This window comes from Salmo salar, chromosome ssa10 (assembly GCF_905237065.1).
Source record: "Salmo salar chromosome ssa10, Ssal_v3.1, whole genome shotgun sequence".
NCBI lineage: Eukaryota > Metazoa > Chordata > Actinopteri > Salmoniformes > Salmonidae > Salmo > Salmo salar.
The window spans coordinates 104,675,503-104,695,037 of record NC_059451.1 but is presented as its reverse complement, the minus strand read 5'-3'; the positions used below and the strand labels follow the sequence as shown (position 1 = coordinate 104,695,037).

Below are 19,535 nucleotides of genomic sequence, written 5' to 3'. Positions count from 1 at the left end.
AATTGAACCCTGTGGTACCCCCATAGAGACTGCCAGAGGTCCGGACAGCAGGCCCTCCGATTTGACACACTGAACTCTATCTGAGAAGTAGTTGGTGAACCAGGCGAGGCAGTCATTTGAGAAACCAAGGCTGTTGAGTCTGCCGATAAGAATACGGTGATTGACAGAGTCGAAAGCCTTGGCCACGTTGATGAAGACGGCTGCACAGTACTTTCTTTTATCGATGGCGGTTATGATATCGTTTAGGACCTTGAGCGTGGCTAAGGTGCACCTGTGACCAGCTCGGAAACCGGATTGCACAGCGGAGAAGGTACGGTGGGATTCGAAATGGTCAGTGATCTGTTTGTTAACTTGGCTTTCGAAGACTTTAGAACGGCAGGGCAGGATGGATATAGGTCTATAACAGTTTGGGTCTAGAGTGTCACCCCCTTTGAAGAGGGGGATGACCGCGGCAGCTTTCCAATGTTTAGGAATCTCGGACAATACGAAAGAGAGCTTGAACAGACTGGTAATAGGGGTAGCAACAATGGCGGTGGATAATTTTAGAAAGAGAGGGTCCAGATTGTCTAGCCCAGCTGATTTGTACGGGTCCAGGTTTTCAGCTCTTTTAGAACATCTGCTATCTGGATTTGGCTGAAGGAGAAGCTCGGGAGGCTTGGGCAAGTGGCTGCGGGGAGTGCGGAGCTGTTGGCCGGAGATGGGGTAGCCAGGAGGAAAGCATGGCTAGCCATAGAGAAATGCTTATTGAAATTCTCGATTATAGTGGATTTATCGGTGGTGACAGTGTTTCCTAGCCTCTGTGCAGTGGGCAGCTGGGAGGAGGTGCTCTTATTCTCCATGGACTTTACAGTGGAGTTAGAGCTATAGGATGCAAATTTCTGTTTGAAAAAGCTAGCTTTCCTAACTCCTGGTTTAGAGAATGCCAAGAGTGTGCAAAGCTGTCATCAAGGCAAATGGTGGCTATTTGAAGAATCTCAAATATAAAATATACTTTTTGATTTGCTTTTTTGGTTACTACATGATTCCATATGTGTTATTTCATAGTTTTGATTTCTTCACTACTATTCTACAATGTAGAAAATAGTAAAAATAAAGAAAAACCCTTGAATGAGTAGGTTTGTCAAAATGTTTGACTGGTACTGTAGATCAGACATGGGAACAGAGTACTGTTTGGACTTAAGCTTGCAGGGTAGCTCTTTATCTGTGTGTTATAATATACATCCTTTTCATTCCTGAGGTTTGAGCCCTGGATGATGTAAGCCTGTGTTAATTCTGTGTGGACAATGCAGGCTTTGTTCCATGCCCTTTGGTACTGCACTAAAGCAGTGTATGTTCTAATATGTGACCTCTACCATTGTAGAACGTTGAGAATTTGCCTCTTTGTTTGTTAGTATAGAGCAATGGCGAGGGAGTGGGTGGAGAAGAGGAGAGGAGGTTATGTTTAATTCCATTTGAATAGATTTGTAGATTTCTTCTCCTTGAACTTTTATTTGTTCTCGTTTCATAAAGTTACTAAGTTCCCTCGTAACCCGTGGAGATTTTAGTGACCTCTTATGTTGAGCACAGAGGGTTGTTTCAAAGCAACCACTGGACCTGCAGCAAAGACTGTTAAGTATTGTAGCTACTTACTGTCCGTCTAAAAGGAGATCAAAAGACAGATTTCTACCTCACATCATAGTAGAGTCGATATATATGGAGAGGAAGACTGTGGTTAGAAGTAATCAGCATTCAACAATAAGCTGAGCCCAAAAATATACTAAAGACAGGAAGAAGAGACACGCAGCATTTGTTTTACTCTGCTTGATGACCTATTTCAGGTGCATTAGTTCCATGCGAAAATTATCAAAGCATGTTAACAATGTACATATTTGATTTGTCAGATACAGTGCCTTCGGAAAGTATTCAGACCCCTTGACTTTTACTAAACATTTTTTTAAAGTTACAGCGTTATTAAAAAAAAAAAATACTTCTTTTTTATTTCTCCTTTATTTAACCAGGTAGGCTAGTTGAGAACAAGTTCTCATTTACAACTGCGACCTGGCCAAGATAAAGCAAAGCAGTTTGACACATACAACAACACAGAGTTACACATGGAGTAAAACAAACATACAGTCAATAATACAGTAGAAAAATAAGTCTATATACAATGTGAGCAAATGAGGTGAGATAAGGGAGATAAAGGCAAAAAAGGCCATGGTGGCAGAGTAAATACAATATAGCAAGTAAAACACTGGAATGGTAGATTTGTAGTGGAAGAAAGTGCAAAGTAGAAATAGAAATAATGGGGTGCAAAGGAGCAAAATAAATAAATACCGTGGGGGAAGAGGTAGTTGTTTGGGCTAAATTATAGATGGGCTATGTACAGGTGCAGTGATCTGTGAGCTGCTCTGACAGCTGGTGCTTAAAGCTAGTGAGGGAGATAAGTGTTTCCAGTTTCAGAGATTTTTGTAGTTCGTTCCAGTCATTGGCAGCGGAGAACTGGAAGGAGAGACGGCCAAAGGAGGAATTGGCTTTGGGGTTGACCAGAGAGATATACCTGCTGGAGCGCGTGCTACAGGTGGGTGCTGCTATGGTGACCAGTGAGCTGAGATAAGGGGGGACTTTACCTAGCAGGGTCTTGTAGATGACCTGGAGCCAGTGGGTTTGGCGACGAGTATGAAGCGAGGGCCAGCCAACGAGAGCGTACAGGTCGCAGTGGTGGGTAATATATGGGGCTTTGGTGACAAAACGGATGGCACTGTGATAGACTGCATCCAGTTTATTGAGTAGGGTATTGGAGGCTATTTTGTAAATGACATCGCCGAAGTCGAGGATCGGTAGGATGGTCAGTTTTACGAGGGTATGTTTGGCAGCATGAGTGAAGGATGCTTTGTTGCGAAATAGGAAACCAATTCTAGATTTAACTTTAGATTGGAGATGTTTGATGTGAGTCTGGAAGGAGAGCTTACAGTCTAACCAGACACCTAGGTATTTGTAGTTGTCCACATATTCTAAGTAAGAACCGTCCAGAGTAGTGCTGCTGGACGGGCGGGCAGGTGCGGGCAGCGATCGGTTGAAGATCATGCATTTAGTTTTACTTGTATTTAAGAGCAGTTGGAGGCTACGGAAGGAGAGTTGGATTAAAATGGATTAAATATATACTGCTCAAAAAAATAAAGGGAACACTTAAACAACACATCCTAGATCTGAATGAAAGAAATAATCTTATTAAATACTTTTTTCTTTACATAGTTGAATGTGCTGACAAGAAAATCACACAAAAATAATCAATGGAAATCCAATTTATCAACCCATGGAGGTCTGGATTTGGAGTCACACTCAAAATTAAAGTGGAAAACCACACCACAGGCTGATCCAACTTTGATGTAATGTCCTTAAAACAAGTCAAAATGAGGCTCAGTAGTGTGTGTGGCCTCCACGTGCCTGTATGACCTCCCTACAACGCCTGGGCATGCTCCTGATGAGGTGACGGATGGTCTCCTGAGGGATCTCCTCCCAGACCAGGACTAAAGCATCCGCCAACTCCTGGACAGTCTGTGGTGCAACGTGGCGTTGGTGGATGGAGCGAGACATGATGTCCCAGATGTGCTCAATTGGATTCAGGTCTGGGGAACGGGAGGGCCAGTCCATAGCATCAATGCCTTCCTCTTGCAGGAACTGCTGACACACTCCAGCCACATGAGGTCTAGCATTGTCTTGCATTAGGAGGAACCCAGGGCCAACCGCACCAGCATATGGTCTCACAAGGGGTCTGAGGATCTTATCTCGGTACCTAATGGCAGTCAGGCTACCTCTGGCGAGCACATGGAGGGCTGTGCGGCCCCCCAAAGAAATGCCACCCCGCACCATGACTGACCCACCGCCAATCCGGTCATGCTGGAGGATGTTGCAGGCAGCAGAACGTTCTCCACGGAGTCTCCAGACTCTGTCACATCTGTCACGTGCTCAGTGTGAACCTGCTTTCATCTGTGAAGAGCACAAGGCGCCAGTGGCGAATTTGCCAATCTTGGTGTTCTCTGGCAAATGCCAAACGTCCTGCACGGTGTTTGGGCTGTAAGCACAACTCCCACCTGTGGACGTCGGGCCCTCATACCACCCTCATGGAGTCTGTTTCTGACCGTTTGAGCAGACACATGCACATTTGTGGCCTGCTGGAGGTCATTTTGCAGGGCTCTGGCAGTGCTCCTCCTGCTCCTCCTTGCACAAAGGCAGAGGTAGCGGTCCTGCTGCTGGGTTGTTGCCCTCCTACGGCCTCCTCCATGTCTCCTGATGTACTGGCCTGTCTCCTGGTAGCGCCTCCATGCTCTGGACACTACGCTGACAGACACAGCAAACCTTCTTGCCACAGCTCGCATTGATGTGCCATCCTGGATGAGCTGCACTACCTGAGCCACTTGTGTGGGTTGTAGACTCTGTCTTATGCTACCACTAGAGTGAAAGCACCGCCAGCATTCAAAAGTGACCAAAACATCAGCCAGGAAGCATAGGAACTGAGAAGTGGTCTGTGGTCCCCACCTGCAGAACCACTCCTTTATTGGGGGTGTCTTGCTAATTGCCTATAATTTCCACCCTTTGTCTATTCCATTTGCACAACAGCATGTGAAATTTATTGTCAATCAGTGTTGCTCCCTAAGTGGACAGTTTGATTTCACAGAAGTGTGATTGACTTGGAGTTACATTGTGTTGTTTAAGTGTTCCCTTTATTTTTTGAGCAGTGTATATATTTTTGTTACAATCTACACACAATACCCCATAACAACAAGGCGAAAACAGGTTTTTAGATTGAAAAAACACAGATATACCTTTACATAAGTATTCAGAGCCTTTGCTATGAGACTCGAATTTGAGCACAGGTGCTTCCTCTGATCATTCTTGAGATGTTTCTACAACCTGATTGGAGTCCACCTGTGGTAAATCCAATTCATTGGACATGATTTGGAAAGGAACACACCTATCTATATAAGGTCCCTTCAGTTGACAGTGCATGTCAGAGCAAAAACCAAGACATGAGGTCGAAGGAATTCAAATCAAATCAAATACAGTTTTATTTGTCACGTGCCGAATAAAACAGGTGTTGTATACGTGAACTGCTTACTTACAAGCCTTAATCAACAATGCAGTTCAAGAAATAGAGTTATGAAAATATTTGCTAAAGTAACTAAAGTAAAAAATGTAATAACTTTTTAACACAATAAAATAACAATGACGAGGCTATGTACAGGAGGTACCGGTACCGAGTCAATGTGCGGGGGTACAGCTTAATCGAGGTAATTTGTACATGTAGGTAGGGGTGAAGTGACTATGCATAGATAATAAACAGTGAGTAGCAGCACTGTAAAATAAATGGGTGGGTCAATGTAAATAGTCCATTTGGTGGCCATTTGATTAATTGTTCAGCAGTTTTATCGCTTGGGGGTAGAAGCTGTTAAGGAGCCTTTTGCACCTAGACTTGGCGCTCCGGTACCACTTGTCGTGCGGTAGCAGAGAGAACACAGTCTATGACTTGGGTGACTGGAGTCTTTGACAATTTCTGACACCGCCCAGCACATACACTACCTTTCAAAAGTTTGGGGTCACTTAGACTTGTCCTTGTTTTTGAAAGAAAATAAACATTTTTGTCCATTAAAATAACATCAAATTGATCAGAAATACAGTGTAGACATTGTTAATGTTGTTAATGACTTTTGTTGCTGGAAATGGCAGATTTTTTATGGAATATCTGCATAGGCGTATAGATGCACATTATCAGCAACCATCACTCCTGTGTTCCAATGGAACTGTGTTCCTGTGTTCTAGTGTTCCAATTTTCATTATCATTTTAAAAGGCTAGTTGAGTGTTAGAAACCCTTTTGCACTTATGTTAGCACAGCTGAAAAATGTTGTCCTGATTAAAGAAGCAATAAAACTGGCCTTCTTTAGACTAGTTCTGGAGCATCAGAATTTGTGGGCTCGATTACAGGCTCAAAATGATCTGGGGTTTTCGGGATGATGTGAGCCATGACCAGCCTTTCAAAGCACTTCATGGCTACTGGCGTGAGTGCTACAGGGCGGTAGTCATTTAGGCAGATTACCTTCACTTTCATGGGCACAGGGACTATGGTGGTCTGTTTGAAACGTTTAGCAATTACAGACTCGGTCAGGAAGAGGTTGAAAATGCCATTGAAGACACTTGCCAGTTGGTCCGCACATGCTCTGAGTACACGTTCGGGTAATCCGTCTGGCCCCGCGGTCTTGTGAATGTTTAAAGGTCTTGCTCACATCGACTACGGAGAGCGTGATCACACAGTCATTCGGAACAGCTGGTGCTCTCATGCATGTTTCAGTGTTGCTTGCCTCAAAGCGAGCATAAAAGGCATTTGGCTCGTCTGGTAGGCTCGCGTCACTGGGCAGCTCATGGCTGGGTTTCCCTTTGTAGTCCATAATAGTTTCCAAGCCCTGCCACATCCGAGGAGCGTCAGAGCCAGTGTAGCAGGATTCAATCTTAGTCCTGTATTTTCCCTTTGCCTGTTTGATGGTTCGTTGGAGGGCATAGCGGGATTTCTAATAAGAGTCCGGATTAGTGTCCCGCTCCTTGAAAGATGCAGCTCTAGCCTTTAGCTCGGTGCGGATGTTGCCTGTTATCCATTGCTTCTGGTTGGGATATGTACATACGGTCACACTGGTACTTCCTGCTTTAGTTTTTGCTTGTAAACAGGAATCAGGAGGATAAAAATATGGTCAGATTTGTCAAATGGAGGGCGAGGTTGAGCTTTGTATGTGTTTTTTTCTATAATATCTGTGTCTTCGTTCAGCCACGACTCAGTGAAACAAATGATATTACAGTTTTCAATATCCTGTTGGTAAGATAGTCTTGAATTGTCCGTAGAGCTCAGAGACAGGATTGTGTCGAGGCACAAATCTGGGGAAGGGTACCAAAACATTTCTGCAGCATTGAAGGGCCCCAAGAACACAGTGGCCTCCACCATTCTTAAATTGAAGAAGTTTGGAACCACCAAGACTCTTCCTAGAGCTGGCCGCCCGGTCAAACTTAGCAATTGGGGGAGAAGGGCCTTGGTCAGGGAGGTAACCAAGAACCAGATGGTCACTCTGAAAGAGCTCTAGAGTTCCTTTGTGGAGATGGGAGAAACTTCCAGAAGGACAACCATCTCTGCAGCACTCCACCAATCAGGCCTTTATCGTAGAGTGGCCAGACGGAAGCCACTCCTCAGTAAAAGTCACATGACAGTCCGCTTGGAGTTTGGCAAAAGACACCTAAAGACTCTCAGAGCATGAGAAACAAGATTGTCTGATCTAATGAAACCAAGATTGAACTCTTTGGCCTGAATGCCAAGCGTCACATCTGGAGGAAACCTGGCACCCTCCCTACCGTGAAGCATGGTGGTGGCAACATCATACTGTGGGGATTTTTTTCAGCGGCAGGGACTGGGAGACAAGTCAGGATCGAGGCAAAGATGAACGGAGCGAAGTACAGAGAGACCCTTGAGGAAAACTTGTTCCAGAGCACTCATGACCTCAGACTGGGGAGAAGGTTTACCTTCCAACAGGACAACGACGCTAAGCAAATCAAATCAAATCAAATTTTATTGGTCACATACACATGGTTAGCAGATGTTATTGCGAGTGTAGCGAAATGCGTATGCTTCTAGATCTGACAGTGCAGCACTATCTAACAGGTAATATCTAACAATTCCACAGCAAAATCCTAATTTCTAACAAATTCCACAACAAAACCTAATACACACAATCTAATAAAAGAATGGGATGATATTATACAAGTATAAAATATATGGATGAGCAGTGACAGAGCGGCTAAGATAAAATAGATAATAAAGAATAGATAGTGAAGGATACAGTATACAGTATATACAGTTGAAGTCGGAAGTTTACATACACCTTAATCAAATACATTTAAACTCAGTTTTTCACAATTCCTGACATTTAATCCAAGTAACAATTCCCTGTCTTAGGTCAGTTAGGATCACCACTTTATTTTAAGAATGTGAAATGTCAGAATAACAGTAGAGAATATAATTTCTTTCAGCTTTTATTTCTTTCATCCCATTCCCAGTGGGTCAGAAGTTTACATACACTCAATTAGTATTTGGTAGCATTGCCTTTAAATTGTTTAACTGAGGTCAAACGTTTTGGGTAGCCTTCCACATGCTTCCCACAATAAGGTGGGTACATTTTTGCCCATTCCTCCTGACAGAGCTGGTTTAACTGAGTCAGGTTTCTAGGCCTCCTTGCTCGCACATGCTTTTTCAGTTCTGCCCACACATTTTCTATAGGATTGAGGTCAGGGCTTTGTGATGGCCACTCCAATACCTTGACTTTGTTGTCCTTAAGCCATTTTGCCACAACTTTGGAAGTATTCTTGGGGTCATTGTCCATTTGGAAGACCCATTTGCGACCAAGCTTTAACTTCTTGACTGATGTCTTGAGATGTTGCTTCAATATAGCCACATCATTTTCCTACCTTATGATGCCATCTATTTTGTGAAGTGCACCAGTACCTCCTGCAGTAAGCAACCCCACAACATGATACTGCCACCCCCGTGCTTCACGGTTGGGATGGTGTTCTTCGGCTTGCAAGCCTCCCCCTTTTTCATCCAAACATAACGATGGTCATTATGGCCAAACAGTTCTATTTTTGTTTCATCAGACCAGAGGACATTTCTCCAAAAAGTACGATCTTTGTCCCCATGTGCAGTTGCAAACCGTAGTCTGGCTTTTTTTATGGTGGTTTTCTTCCTTGCTGAGCGTCCTTTCAGGTTATGTCGATATAGGACTCGTTTTACTGTGGTTATAGATACTTTTGTACCTGTTTCCTCCAGCATCTTAACAAGGTCCGTTGCTGTTGTTCTGGGATTGATTTGCACTTATTGCATCAAAGTACATTCATCTCTAGGAGACAGAACGCATCTCCTTACTGAGCTGTATGACGGCTGCATGGTCCCATGGTGTTTATACTTGCGTACTATTGTTTGTAGTTCGGGTGGTTATTGTCCTTGATGATCTTTTTTGCCTTCCCATGACATCGGTGTTATAGGTGTCCTGGAGGGCAGGTAGTTTGCCCCCGGTGATGCGTTGTGTAGACCGCACCACCATCTGGAAAGCCCTGCGTTTGTGGGCGGTGCCATTGCCATACCAGGCTGTGATACAGCCCGACTGGATGCTCTCATTTGTGCACCTGTAAAAGTTAGTGAGGGTTCTTGCGCCTTCGTCACTACACTGTCTGTGTGCGTGGACCATTTCAGTTTGTCGAGGAAATTAAAACTTTCCACCTTCTCCACTGCTGTCCCATCGATGTGGATGGGGGGTGGCTCCCTTTGCTGTTTCCTGAAGTCCACGATCATCTCTTTTGTTTTGCTGACGTTGAGTGAGAGGTTATTTCCCTGACATCACACTCTGAGGGCCCTCACTTCCTCCCTGTAGGCTGTCTTGTCATTGTTGGTAATCAAGCCTAACACTGTAGTGTCGTCTGCAAACTTGATGATTGAGTTGGAGGCGTGCATAGCTACGCAGTCATGGGTGAACAGGGATTACAGGAGAGGGCTGAGAACGCACCCTTGTGGGGCCCCAGTGTTGAGGATCAGCGAAGTTGAGATGTTGTTTCCTACCTTCATCGCCTGGGGGCGGCCCGTCAGGAAGTCCAGGACCTAGTTGCACAGGGTGGGGTCGAGACTCAGGGTCTCAAGCTTAATGATGAGTTTGGAGGGTACTATGGTGTTGAATGCTGAGCTGTAGTCAATGAAGCATTCTTAAATAGGTATTCCTCTTGTCCAGATGGGATAGGGCAGTGTGCAGTGTGATCTTGATTGCATTGTCTGTGGACCTATTGGGGCGGTAAGGAAATTGGAGTGGGTCTAGGGTGATAGGTAGGGTGGGGGTGATATGATCCTTGACTAGTCTCTCAAAGCACTTCATGATGAAAGAAGTGAGTGCTATGAGGCGATGGTCATTTAGTTCAGTTACCTTAGCTTTCTTGGGAACAGGAACAATGGTGACCATCTTGAAGGATGTGGGGATAGCAGACTGGGATAGCGATTGATTGAATATGTCGGTAAACACACCAGCCAGCTGGTCTGCGCATGCTCTGAGGATGCGGCTAGGGATGCCGTCTGGGCCGGCAGCCTTGCGAGGGTTAACATGTTTAAATGTTTTACTCACGTCGGCCACGGAGAAGGAGAGCCCACAGTCTTGGGTAGCGGGCCGTGTCGGTAGCACTGTATTGTCCTCAAAGCGCGCAAAGAAGTTGTTTAATTTGTCTGGGAGCTAGATGTCGATGTCTGTGACGGGGCTGGTTTTCTTTTTGTAATCCGTGATTGTCTGTAGACCCTGCCACATACGTCTCGTGTTTGAGCCGTTGAATTGCGACTCCACTTTGTCTCTGTAATGACGCTTTGTTTGTTTGATTGTCTTACGGAGGAAATAACTACACTGTTTGTATTCGGTCATGTTTCCAGTCGCCTTGCCATGATTAAATGTGGCGGTTCGTGCTTTCAGTTTTGCGTGAATGCTGCCATCAATCCACTTTTTCTGATTTGGGAAGGTTTTTATAGTCACAGTGGGTACAACATCTCCTATACACTTCCTTATAAACTCGCTCACCGAGTCAGCGTATACGTTAATGTTATTGTCTGAGGCTACCCGGAACATATCCCAGTTGACGTTATCAAAGCAATCTTGAAGCGTGGAATCCGATTGGTCAGACCGGCTTTGGATAGACCTAAACACTGGCTCTTCCTGTTTTAGTTTCTGCCTATAGGAGGGGAGCAACAAAATGGAGTCATGGTCAGATTTGCCAAAAGGAGGGCGGGGGAGGGCCTTGTATGCATTGCGGAAGTTAGAGTAGCAGTGGTCGAGTGTGTTACTCACTCATGTACTGCAATCGATATGCTGATAGAATTTAGGTAGCCTTGTTCTCAGATTAGCTCTGTTAAAATCCCCAGCTACAATAAATGCAGCCTCAGGGTATATGGTTTCCAGTTTGCATATAGGCCAGTGAAGTTCCTTGATGGCCATCTTGGTATCCGCTTGCGGGGTGATATACACGGCTGTGACGATAACCGGCATTTGATTGTGAGGAATTCTAGGTCAGGTGAACAAAAGGACTTGAGTTCTTGTATGTTACAATTACACCATGAGTCGTTAATCATGAAACATACACCCATGCCCTTCTTCTTACCAGAGAGATGTTTGTTCCTGTCGGCGCGATGCGCTGTACGGACTCTGACAGCATGTCCCCAGCTAGCCATGTCTCTGTGAAACAGAGTATGTTACAATCCCGGATATCTCTTTGGAAAGCAACTCTTGCCCTGGTCATTAGCGAGGAATATACTCGGAAGCAGAGGGTGATGTGCGCTCATCCAAAGCCTTACAAGAAGACTGTTCCGGCACCTTCTCCTCCGACTCCATTGTTTTGGGTCAGCCTCTGGAATCAGTTCAAATGCCCTGGAAGGTGCAGACAAAGGATCCGCTTTGGGAAAGTCGTATTCCTGGTCGTAGTGCTGATTGTGCTGGTAAGTTCTTCCCGGCTGTATGTAATAACGCGTAAGGTTTTCTGGGCTAACAATGTAAGAAATTATAGATAAAAAAACTAAATACTGCACAGTTTCCTAAGGACTTGAAGTGATGCTGCCATCTCTGTCGGCGCCATCTTGTGCTTAAGCACACAGCCACAACGCAGGAGCTTAAGAGGATCTGCAAAGAAGAATGGGAGAAAAAACCCAAATACAGGTGTGCCAAGCTTGTAGCGTCTTACGCAAGAACACTCGATTACGTGTAGATTGATGAGGGGAAAAAAACTATTGAATGAATTTTAGAATAAGGCTGTAACGTAACAAAATGTGGAAAAAGTCAAGTGGTCTGAATTCTTTCGGAAGGCATTGAAAGTTTAACTGGGACATTTCCATCTAATCTTTTTGTTGTTGTTGTTGAATATTTCATATTTTTTACTTTGAGTTTTCTTTAAATGTATGTAATATGAGGGCTCCATTGCACTAATTGTTCATGTTCATGTGCATGCCTTATGTATCTTTTTCCTTTCTCTCTTTTAGGTGGAAGTCTCTATTATGTGCAAAGGTGTCTCCAACTCCCCTCTCTGAGGAAAAGGTGTCAAAGGTTACTATACCATCAACCACAAGCAGAACCTTCTGAAGGACTCTGGGACATCCAATCCCTGACCTCCACACTGTAACAGTCCACAGATCCCTGAGTATAGAAAGCCACCACGCCATTGGACGAGGGTAGTCACACTGAAGGGGCCAGATGGCACTGCTAGCCAATCAGCTGATGGATTCAGCCAGGGTTCTAAATGGCATCAATGGGAGGGTGGACCACCTTCCACAGTTCCTAAGGGTCCAGAACCAGGGTCACATGACCCATGTCAATGTCACCCAGGAAGACATGCACAAGAACAGGAAGTACCCGTGCCCACTGTGTGGCAAGCGCTTCCGCTTCAACAGCATCTTGTCGCTGCACATGCGCACGCACACAGGCGAGAAGCCCTTTAAGTGCCCTTACTGTGACCACAGGGCAGCGCAGAAGGGCAACCTCAAGATCCACTTACGCACTCACAAACAGGGCAACCTTGGGAAAGGCCGTGGCCGGATCAGAGAGGAGAACAGGCTGCTCCACGAGCTGGAGGAGAGGGCCATCCTGAGGGACAGGCACATCAGGGGTGGTATAGGTGGTCTGACCCAGCCACCACCACCCCACATCCCCCATCCCCATCTCCAGCAGCCCCAGCCTGCTTCTACCACCACCACCCAGCTCCCCTTGACTTGCACAGGCCCTGGCCCTGTGGAGACCCTTTCACTGCCATCTGTCTCCCCCAAGATGACCACCACAGGCCAGGAGGATCACACACAGGCTCAGCCTTCCGCAGGGTTCCGCTGCTCCTTCTGCAAAGGAAAGTTCAGGAAGCAGCAGGAGCTGGAGCGCCACATCCGTATCCTCCACAAGCCATACAAGTGCACCCTGTGTGAGTACGCAGCCTCCCAGGAGGAGGAGCTCATCAGCCACGTGGAGACGGCCCACATCACCTCCGTGTCAGCCCAAAATCAGAGTTCCGCCGTGGGCAGCGGTCGGGGCTTGAAGCCCCCTGGTGGGGAGTTCCCCTGCAAGGTGTGTGGTCAGATCTTCAGCCAGGCCTGGTTCCTCAAGGGACACATGCGGAAGCACAAGGACTCATTCGAGCACTGCTGCCAGATCTGTAGCCGGCGCTTCAAAGAAGCCTGGTTCCTCAAGAACCACATGAAGGTCCACCTCAACAAGCTGTCTGCTAAGACCAAGCAGCTTCCTGCTGACCCTCAGGTATCTGTTAGCATGGCTAGAGTAGCCCAGGACGCCCACTACACAAACCTCTACTCCCAGTACATCTCAAGCCTCCACAGCAGGTTCCTCTCTGCAGAGAAAGCGGGCCAGTCGGAGTTCCAGCAGATCCTTGCCACAGCAGGCATCGGGATGAAGGTGAAGGAGATGCTGGGTAAGATGCTGGCACCAGGACACGATTCACTGACGGAGGGTGATAATAATCACTCTTTGTTGGGTTTGAATCATCTGGTGCCTCTCCTGAGTTCGAGCAATGTGGAGTATCAACCACAAGCTCCTGCCAACGAGAGAAACAACCTCAAAAGCTACCCAGGCTGGCAGGTCATGGCACCAGGACTGGCTGTAGATCAGGTGGACCTATACACAGCTAAAGAACAGCAGCGGGCCTACCATGCTGGGTGGAGGGTGTCAGATGAGCGACGAACGCCTGCGTGCAACCCAGAGACCCAGGCTATTAGTAGGAGTAGTAGCCCAGGACTGAGCCATATCTTGGAGGAGAGCTCCATAGGACCAGGCCTCTCTCAGACTGGCAGTACCCAGGATAACAGCAGCCTACCCTCCTCAGTCTCAGGTACATAACTGTCTTTCCTTACAACTCAATGGTTGCATATTGTTTTAGATATTGTTGTTTCCAGTTCTCAATTATTTGTCATAGGTCCATCTACTATGTGTATTCTATATTCTATGGTCAATATTCTACAGTAATTGATGTATCCTCAGATCCATGGTCAAGGTCAAATGGATGACCAGCACATGATGACTTGGGCACATTTATATAGATAGGATGTTTGAGAAATTCCATAAATATGCCATTAGTTTCAGATGTAAACAATTTGCTATCCCTCCCATGCACAGACTAGTATGGAATACAACCGTGCTGTTCCATCAGGAGATAAAACTATGCCTTTGGCTAAACTTCACTAATGTACTCAGGTGGACTTGCCTTGAAGCACAGGGTCAGTAGATCAGCATATCCAAGCAACAAATATAATCGGTTATATTTGTTGCTTGGATAAAGTCCTTTCTTTTCTTATTAACTTTAATGCTGTCATGTTGAATGCTACAGATAATTAGCCTCCATTATTTTATATCAGTCCCATCGCCACCCCAACCCTTGCCTATGGGGCGCAAGATGTTAATGCATGCCATCTGGTGTTTTTAATTATTTGATATATACCACCTGGTATTTTTATTGATAGTATTCTGTTCCACCTGGTGATTTTGATGATTTGACTCCCTTGGCGCATGCTTTTCTTGTCATAGCATCCTGTTAAGTTACACATTGTCTGGATTCTAAATAGCTGCCTCACATGAAGAAATACTAAATGTTACTATAGAATACTACAGTACTTACTATAGAATTCTATAGTAAACTGTAGAATGCTATTCTACACACTGTAGTATCCCTCAATCATGTGTAGTACTTACTATAGAATGTTGTAGTATACTGTAGAATACTATAGTAAATACTGCAGTATTATCAGCAATAAAAACACTGTAGTAAATACTACAGTAATGTCTACAGAAACACTACAGTCTGCAAAAACACTAACTTTTTTAACTATAAAAAACTACAGTATTACAGTATAATGCTACAGTATTCAATTTGCATATACTCTGCCCATTCCCCTCCCCCATATCTCAGTTTGTGCCATCCATAAGTGAGAAACAGGTTTTTAGAAATGTTTGCAGATTTATTAAAAATGCAAAACAGAAATACCTTATTACATAAGTATTCAGACCCTTTGTTATGAGACTCGAAATTGAGCTCAGGTACATCCTGTTTCCATTGATCATCCTTGATGTTTCTACAACTTGATTGGAGTCCACCTGTGGTAAATTCAATTGATTGGACATGATTTGGAAAAGCACACGTCACACCCTGATCAGTTTCACCTGTCCTCGTTATTGTCTCCACCCCCTCCAGGTGTCGCTTGTTTTCCCCAGTGTATTTATCCCTGTGTTTTCTGTCTCTCTGTGCCAGTTCGTCTTGTATGTTTCAAGTCAACCAGCGTTTTTTTCCCCGTACTCCTGCCTTTGCTATTCTCTTTTTTCTAGTCCTCCCGGTTTTGACCCTTGCCTGTTCTGGAATCTGTACCTGCCTGGCTGACCATTCTGCCTGCTTTGACCACGAGCCTTTCTGCCACTCTGTACCTCCTGGACTCTGATCTGGTTTTGACCTTTTGCCTGTGCACTACCATTCTCTTGCCTACTCCTTTTGGAATATTGAACATTATAAGACTCCAAACATCTGCCTCCTGTGTCTGTATCTGGGTTTCGCCTTGTGTCATGATACACACCTGTCTACATAAGGTCCCTCAGTTGACAGTGCATATCAGAGCAAAATCCAAGCCATGAGGTCGAAGGAATTGTCCGTAGAGCGCAGAGACAAGATTGTGTCGAGGCACAGATCAGCGGCAGGGACTGGGAGACTAGTCAGGATCGAGGCAAAGATGAACGGAGCAAAGTACAGAGAGATCCTTGATGAAAACCTGCTCCAGAGTGCTCAGGACGTCGGAGTGGGGCGAAGGTTTACCTTCCAACAGGACAACGACCCAAAGCACACAGCCAAGACAATGCAGGAGTGGCTTTGGGACAAGTCTCCGAATGTCCTTGGGTGTGCAAGCCAGAGCCCGGACTTGAACCCGATCAAACATCTCTGGAGAGACCTGAAAATAGCTGTGCAGTGACGCTCCCCGTCAAACCTGACAGAGCTTATGAGGATCTGCTGAGAAGAATGGGAGAAATTCCCCAAATACAGGTGTGCCAAACTTGTTGCGTCATACCCAAGAAGACTTGAGGCTGTAATTGCTGCCAAAGGTGCTTCAACGAAGTACTGAGTAAAGGGTCTGAATACTTATGTAAATGTGATATTTCAGTTTATTTTTAATACATTTGCAAAACTTTCCAAACCTGTTTTTGCTTTGTCATTATAGGGTATTGTGTGTAGATGAGGGTTTTATTTTTTTTTTTTTTATACAATTTTAGAATAAGGCTGTAACCTAACAAAATGTGGAAAAAGTCAAAAGGTCTGAATACTTTCTGAATGCACTGTACCTACCTACCTACAGATTATGGAACATTTGCTCTTTTAGTATTTCTCCAGTAGGTTTCCTGAAAGAGAGATCCTCCAATTCTATGTCAAAGATAATAAAACAAACACTATAGTAAATACTATAGTCTGCAAAAATACTATAGGGAAGTACAGTTCGCAAAAACACTAGAGTAAATACTACCATCTGCAAAAACACTACATTAATTACTATAGTTTTCTTTTACTACTGTATAGTTAACTGTAAATAATACAGTATTCACTGTAGTGTTTTTGCGGGCCTTTAGCTTAAAGCATAAATTTTACTCTTTTCCTCCCTAGCTTAGAATTTTGGATCTTCCACAGACCTAGGTTAAAAATTCTTGTTGCACTGGAACCAATAAAAAAATACAAACTCCCTGTCAGGGCTTTCTGAAGGATCGGACCAATACGCAGCATGATCGTAGTTCCACATCTTTTATTGAATTGTGAAACCGAATGCCATATACAATAAATTGAAAATACAAAACAATAAAGCCGTGAAGCAGAGCAGGAAAACACACTACTCACAATTAACAACCCACAGCATACAATAAGAAACCCCCCTACCTAAATACGATCTCCAATCAGAGGCAACAAGAAACAGCTGCCTCCAATTGGAGATCAACCCCAAACAACACCCGACATAGAAACAGAAAACCTAGAACCCACAACATAGAAATAACAACACAGACTGTCAAACAAACACCCCCCTGTCACGCCCTGACCCATCTACTATAGAAAATGACCTCTTACACTGGTCAGGACGTGACAGTACCCCCCCCCAAAGGTGCAGACACCGACTGCACACAAAAAAACAACAAAAAAACAAACCCCCCAACACAACAACCAAAACACAAGGGGAGGGTAGGGAGGGCGACAAAAGTCTATGGCGGCTCTGGTGCTGAACCCAGAACCCTCCTATCCCTCCGATCCTCCAGCAGCGGAGGTGGCTCCGGCTCCAGGCTTAACCCCCGTTCTGCTCGCAGATCCCACCGCTTCTGTAACACCAACATGTGGATCATTATTGGAAGAATCAGACTGTAAATCATTACTGGCAACTCTGTGCAGCAGACCGCCGCTGGAGGATCTGGGCTGCTGGCCACCGCTGAAGGCTCTGGGCTGCAGACCTCCGCTGAAGACTGTGGGCTATAGACCTCCGCTGAAGGCTCTGGGCTATAGACCTCAGCTGAAGACCCTGGGTCGCAGACCCCCACTGAAGGCTCTGGATCGCAGACCACCGCTGACGGCCCTGGGTCGCAGACCGCCTCTAAAGGCTCTGGGTTGCAGACCGCCGCTGAAGGCTCTGGGCTATAGACCTCCGCTGAAGGCTCTGGGCTATAGACCTCCGCTGAAGGCTCTGGGTTGCAGACCGCCGCTGAAGGCTCTGGGTTGCAGACCGCCGCTGAAGGCTCTGGGCCGTAGATCTCTGCTGAAGGCTCTGGGCCGTAGACCGTTGCTGGAGGCTCTGGACCGTAGACCGTCGCTGGAGGCTCTGGACCGTAGACCGTCGCTGGAGGCTCTGGACCGTAGACCGTCGCTGGAGGCTCAGGACCGTAGACCGTCGCTGGAGGCTCAGGACCGTAGAGCGTCGCTGGAGGCACCGGGCCGAGGAGCGTCGCTGGAGGCTCCGGGCCGAGGAGCGTCGCTGGAGGCTCCGGGCCGAGGAGCGTCGCTGCAGGCTCCGGGCCGAGGAGCGTCGCTGGAGGCTCCGGGCTGAGGAGCGTCGCTGGAGGCTTCTTACGTGGAGCAGGGATCGGTCTCACCGGACTGGGGAGACGCACTAAGGGCCGAGTGCTCACAGCAGGCACCGACCGTACCGGGTTATGGATGCATACTGACCGTGGAGCAGGAACCTGTCTCACTGGACTGGGGAGACGCACTGGGGACCGAGTGCTCAAAGCAGACACCGGCCTTACTGGGTTATGGATACGTACTGGAGACTTGATGCGTGGTACTGACTTAGGTGGCGCCAGACTGGTAACACGCACCTCAGGACTTGTGCAGGGAGCAGGAACAGGACACTCCGGACTGGGTATGCACACTGGAGGTCTGATGCATGGAACTGACTTAGGTGGCGGCAGACTGGCAACACGCACCTCAAGACGAGTGCAGGGAGCAGGAACAGGACGTACCGGGCTATGTAGGCGAACTGGAGACCTGGCATTCTGAGCAGGCCTACTCTTTCCGGGTTCAATGACCATCTTCGCCCTACACCGGCAAGGAGCTTGCATCGACCGCACCGGGCTGTGAGTGCGTATGGGCGATATAGTGCGCACCACACCGTAACTCATCGCTCGCTCCTCCGCACGCCCGCTCTGCCGTGCTCTTTCTGCCAGTACTTCCCTTCGGATTCTCGCGTCGAGCTCCGCGCTTGACTCCTGTACTGGATTCTGTCTGCTCCACGGCTCTCTCCGATAGGCACGGGAAGTTCAATCAGGGCTCCCCCCTGATGTTGACAAACTCCCCTTATGCCCCTCCCCAAAAAATGTTATTGGGCTGCCTCTCCACCTTGATTATTGGTGGATATAGTGCTTTGTAGTAACGTCGCTCCCTCTTGGCTTCCTCTAGTTCCTCCTTCGGGCGACGATACTCCCCAGCTTGGCTCCAGGGTCCTTTCCCGTCTAATATTTCCTACCAAGTCCACGACTCCAAGTACTTTTCCTCACGCCGCTTGGTCCTTTTATGGTGGGTTGTTCTGTCAGGGCTTTCTGAAGAATCAGACCAATATGCAGCGTGATCGTAGTTCCACATAATTTATTGAATCGTGAAACCGAATGCCATATACAATAAACTTGAAAATACAAAACAATAAAGCCGTGACGCAGAGCAGGAAAACACACTACTCACAATTAACAACCCACAGCATACAATAAGAAAAACCCCTACCTAAATACAATCTCCAATCAGAGGCAACAAGAAACAGCTGCCTCCAATTGGAGATCAACCCCAAACAACACCCGACATAGAAACAGAAAACCTAGAACCCACAACATAGAAATAACAACACAGACTGTCAAACAAACACCCCCCTGTCACGCCCTGACCCATCTACTATAGAAAATGACCTCTTACACTGGTTAGGACGGGGCACTCCCAACAGGCTCAGGAGCACTCTAGGCAGACTAAA

The 19,535-nt window shown here is 46.3% G+C and overlaps 1 protein-coding gene across 1 annotated transcript in view; it reads left to right on the top strand.

Annotated features, from left to right (window-relative positions):
• Nucleotides 1-19,535, top strand: part of LOC106561440 (zinc finger protein 536) — a 44,175-nt gene that overhangs the window by 9,056 nt on the left and 15,584 nt on the right. The window contains exon 2 of the mRNA XM_045688307.1: nucleotides 12,060-13,906. Within this exon, the coding sequence (XP_045544263.1) occupies nucleotides 12,271-13,906 (1,636 nt within the window). The 5' untranslated portion in view covers nucleotides 12,060-12,270. The remainder of the gene's footprint in view (nucleotides 1-12,059; nucleotides 13,907-19,535) is intronic.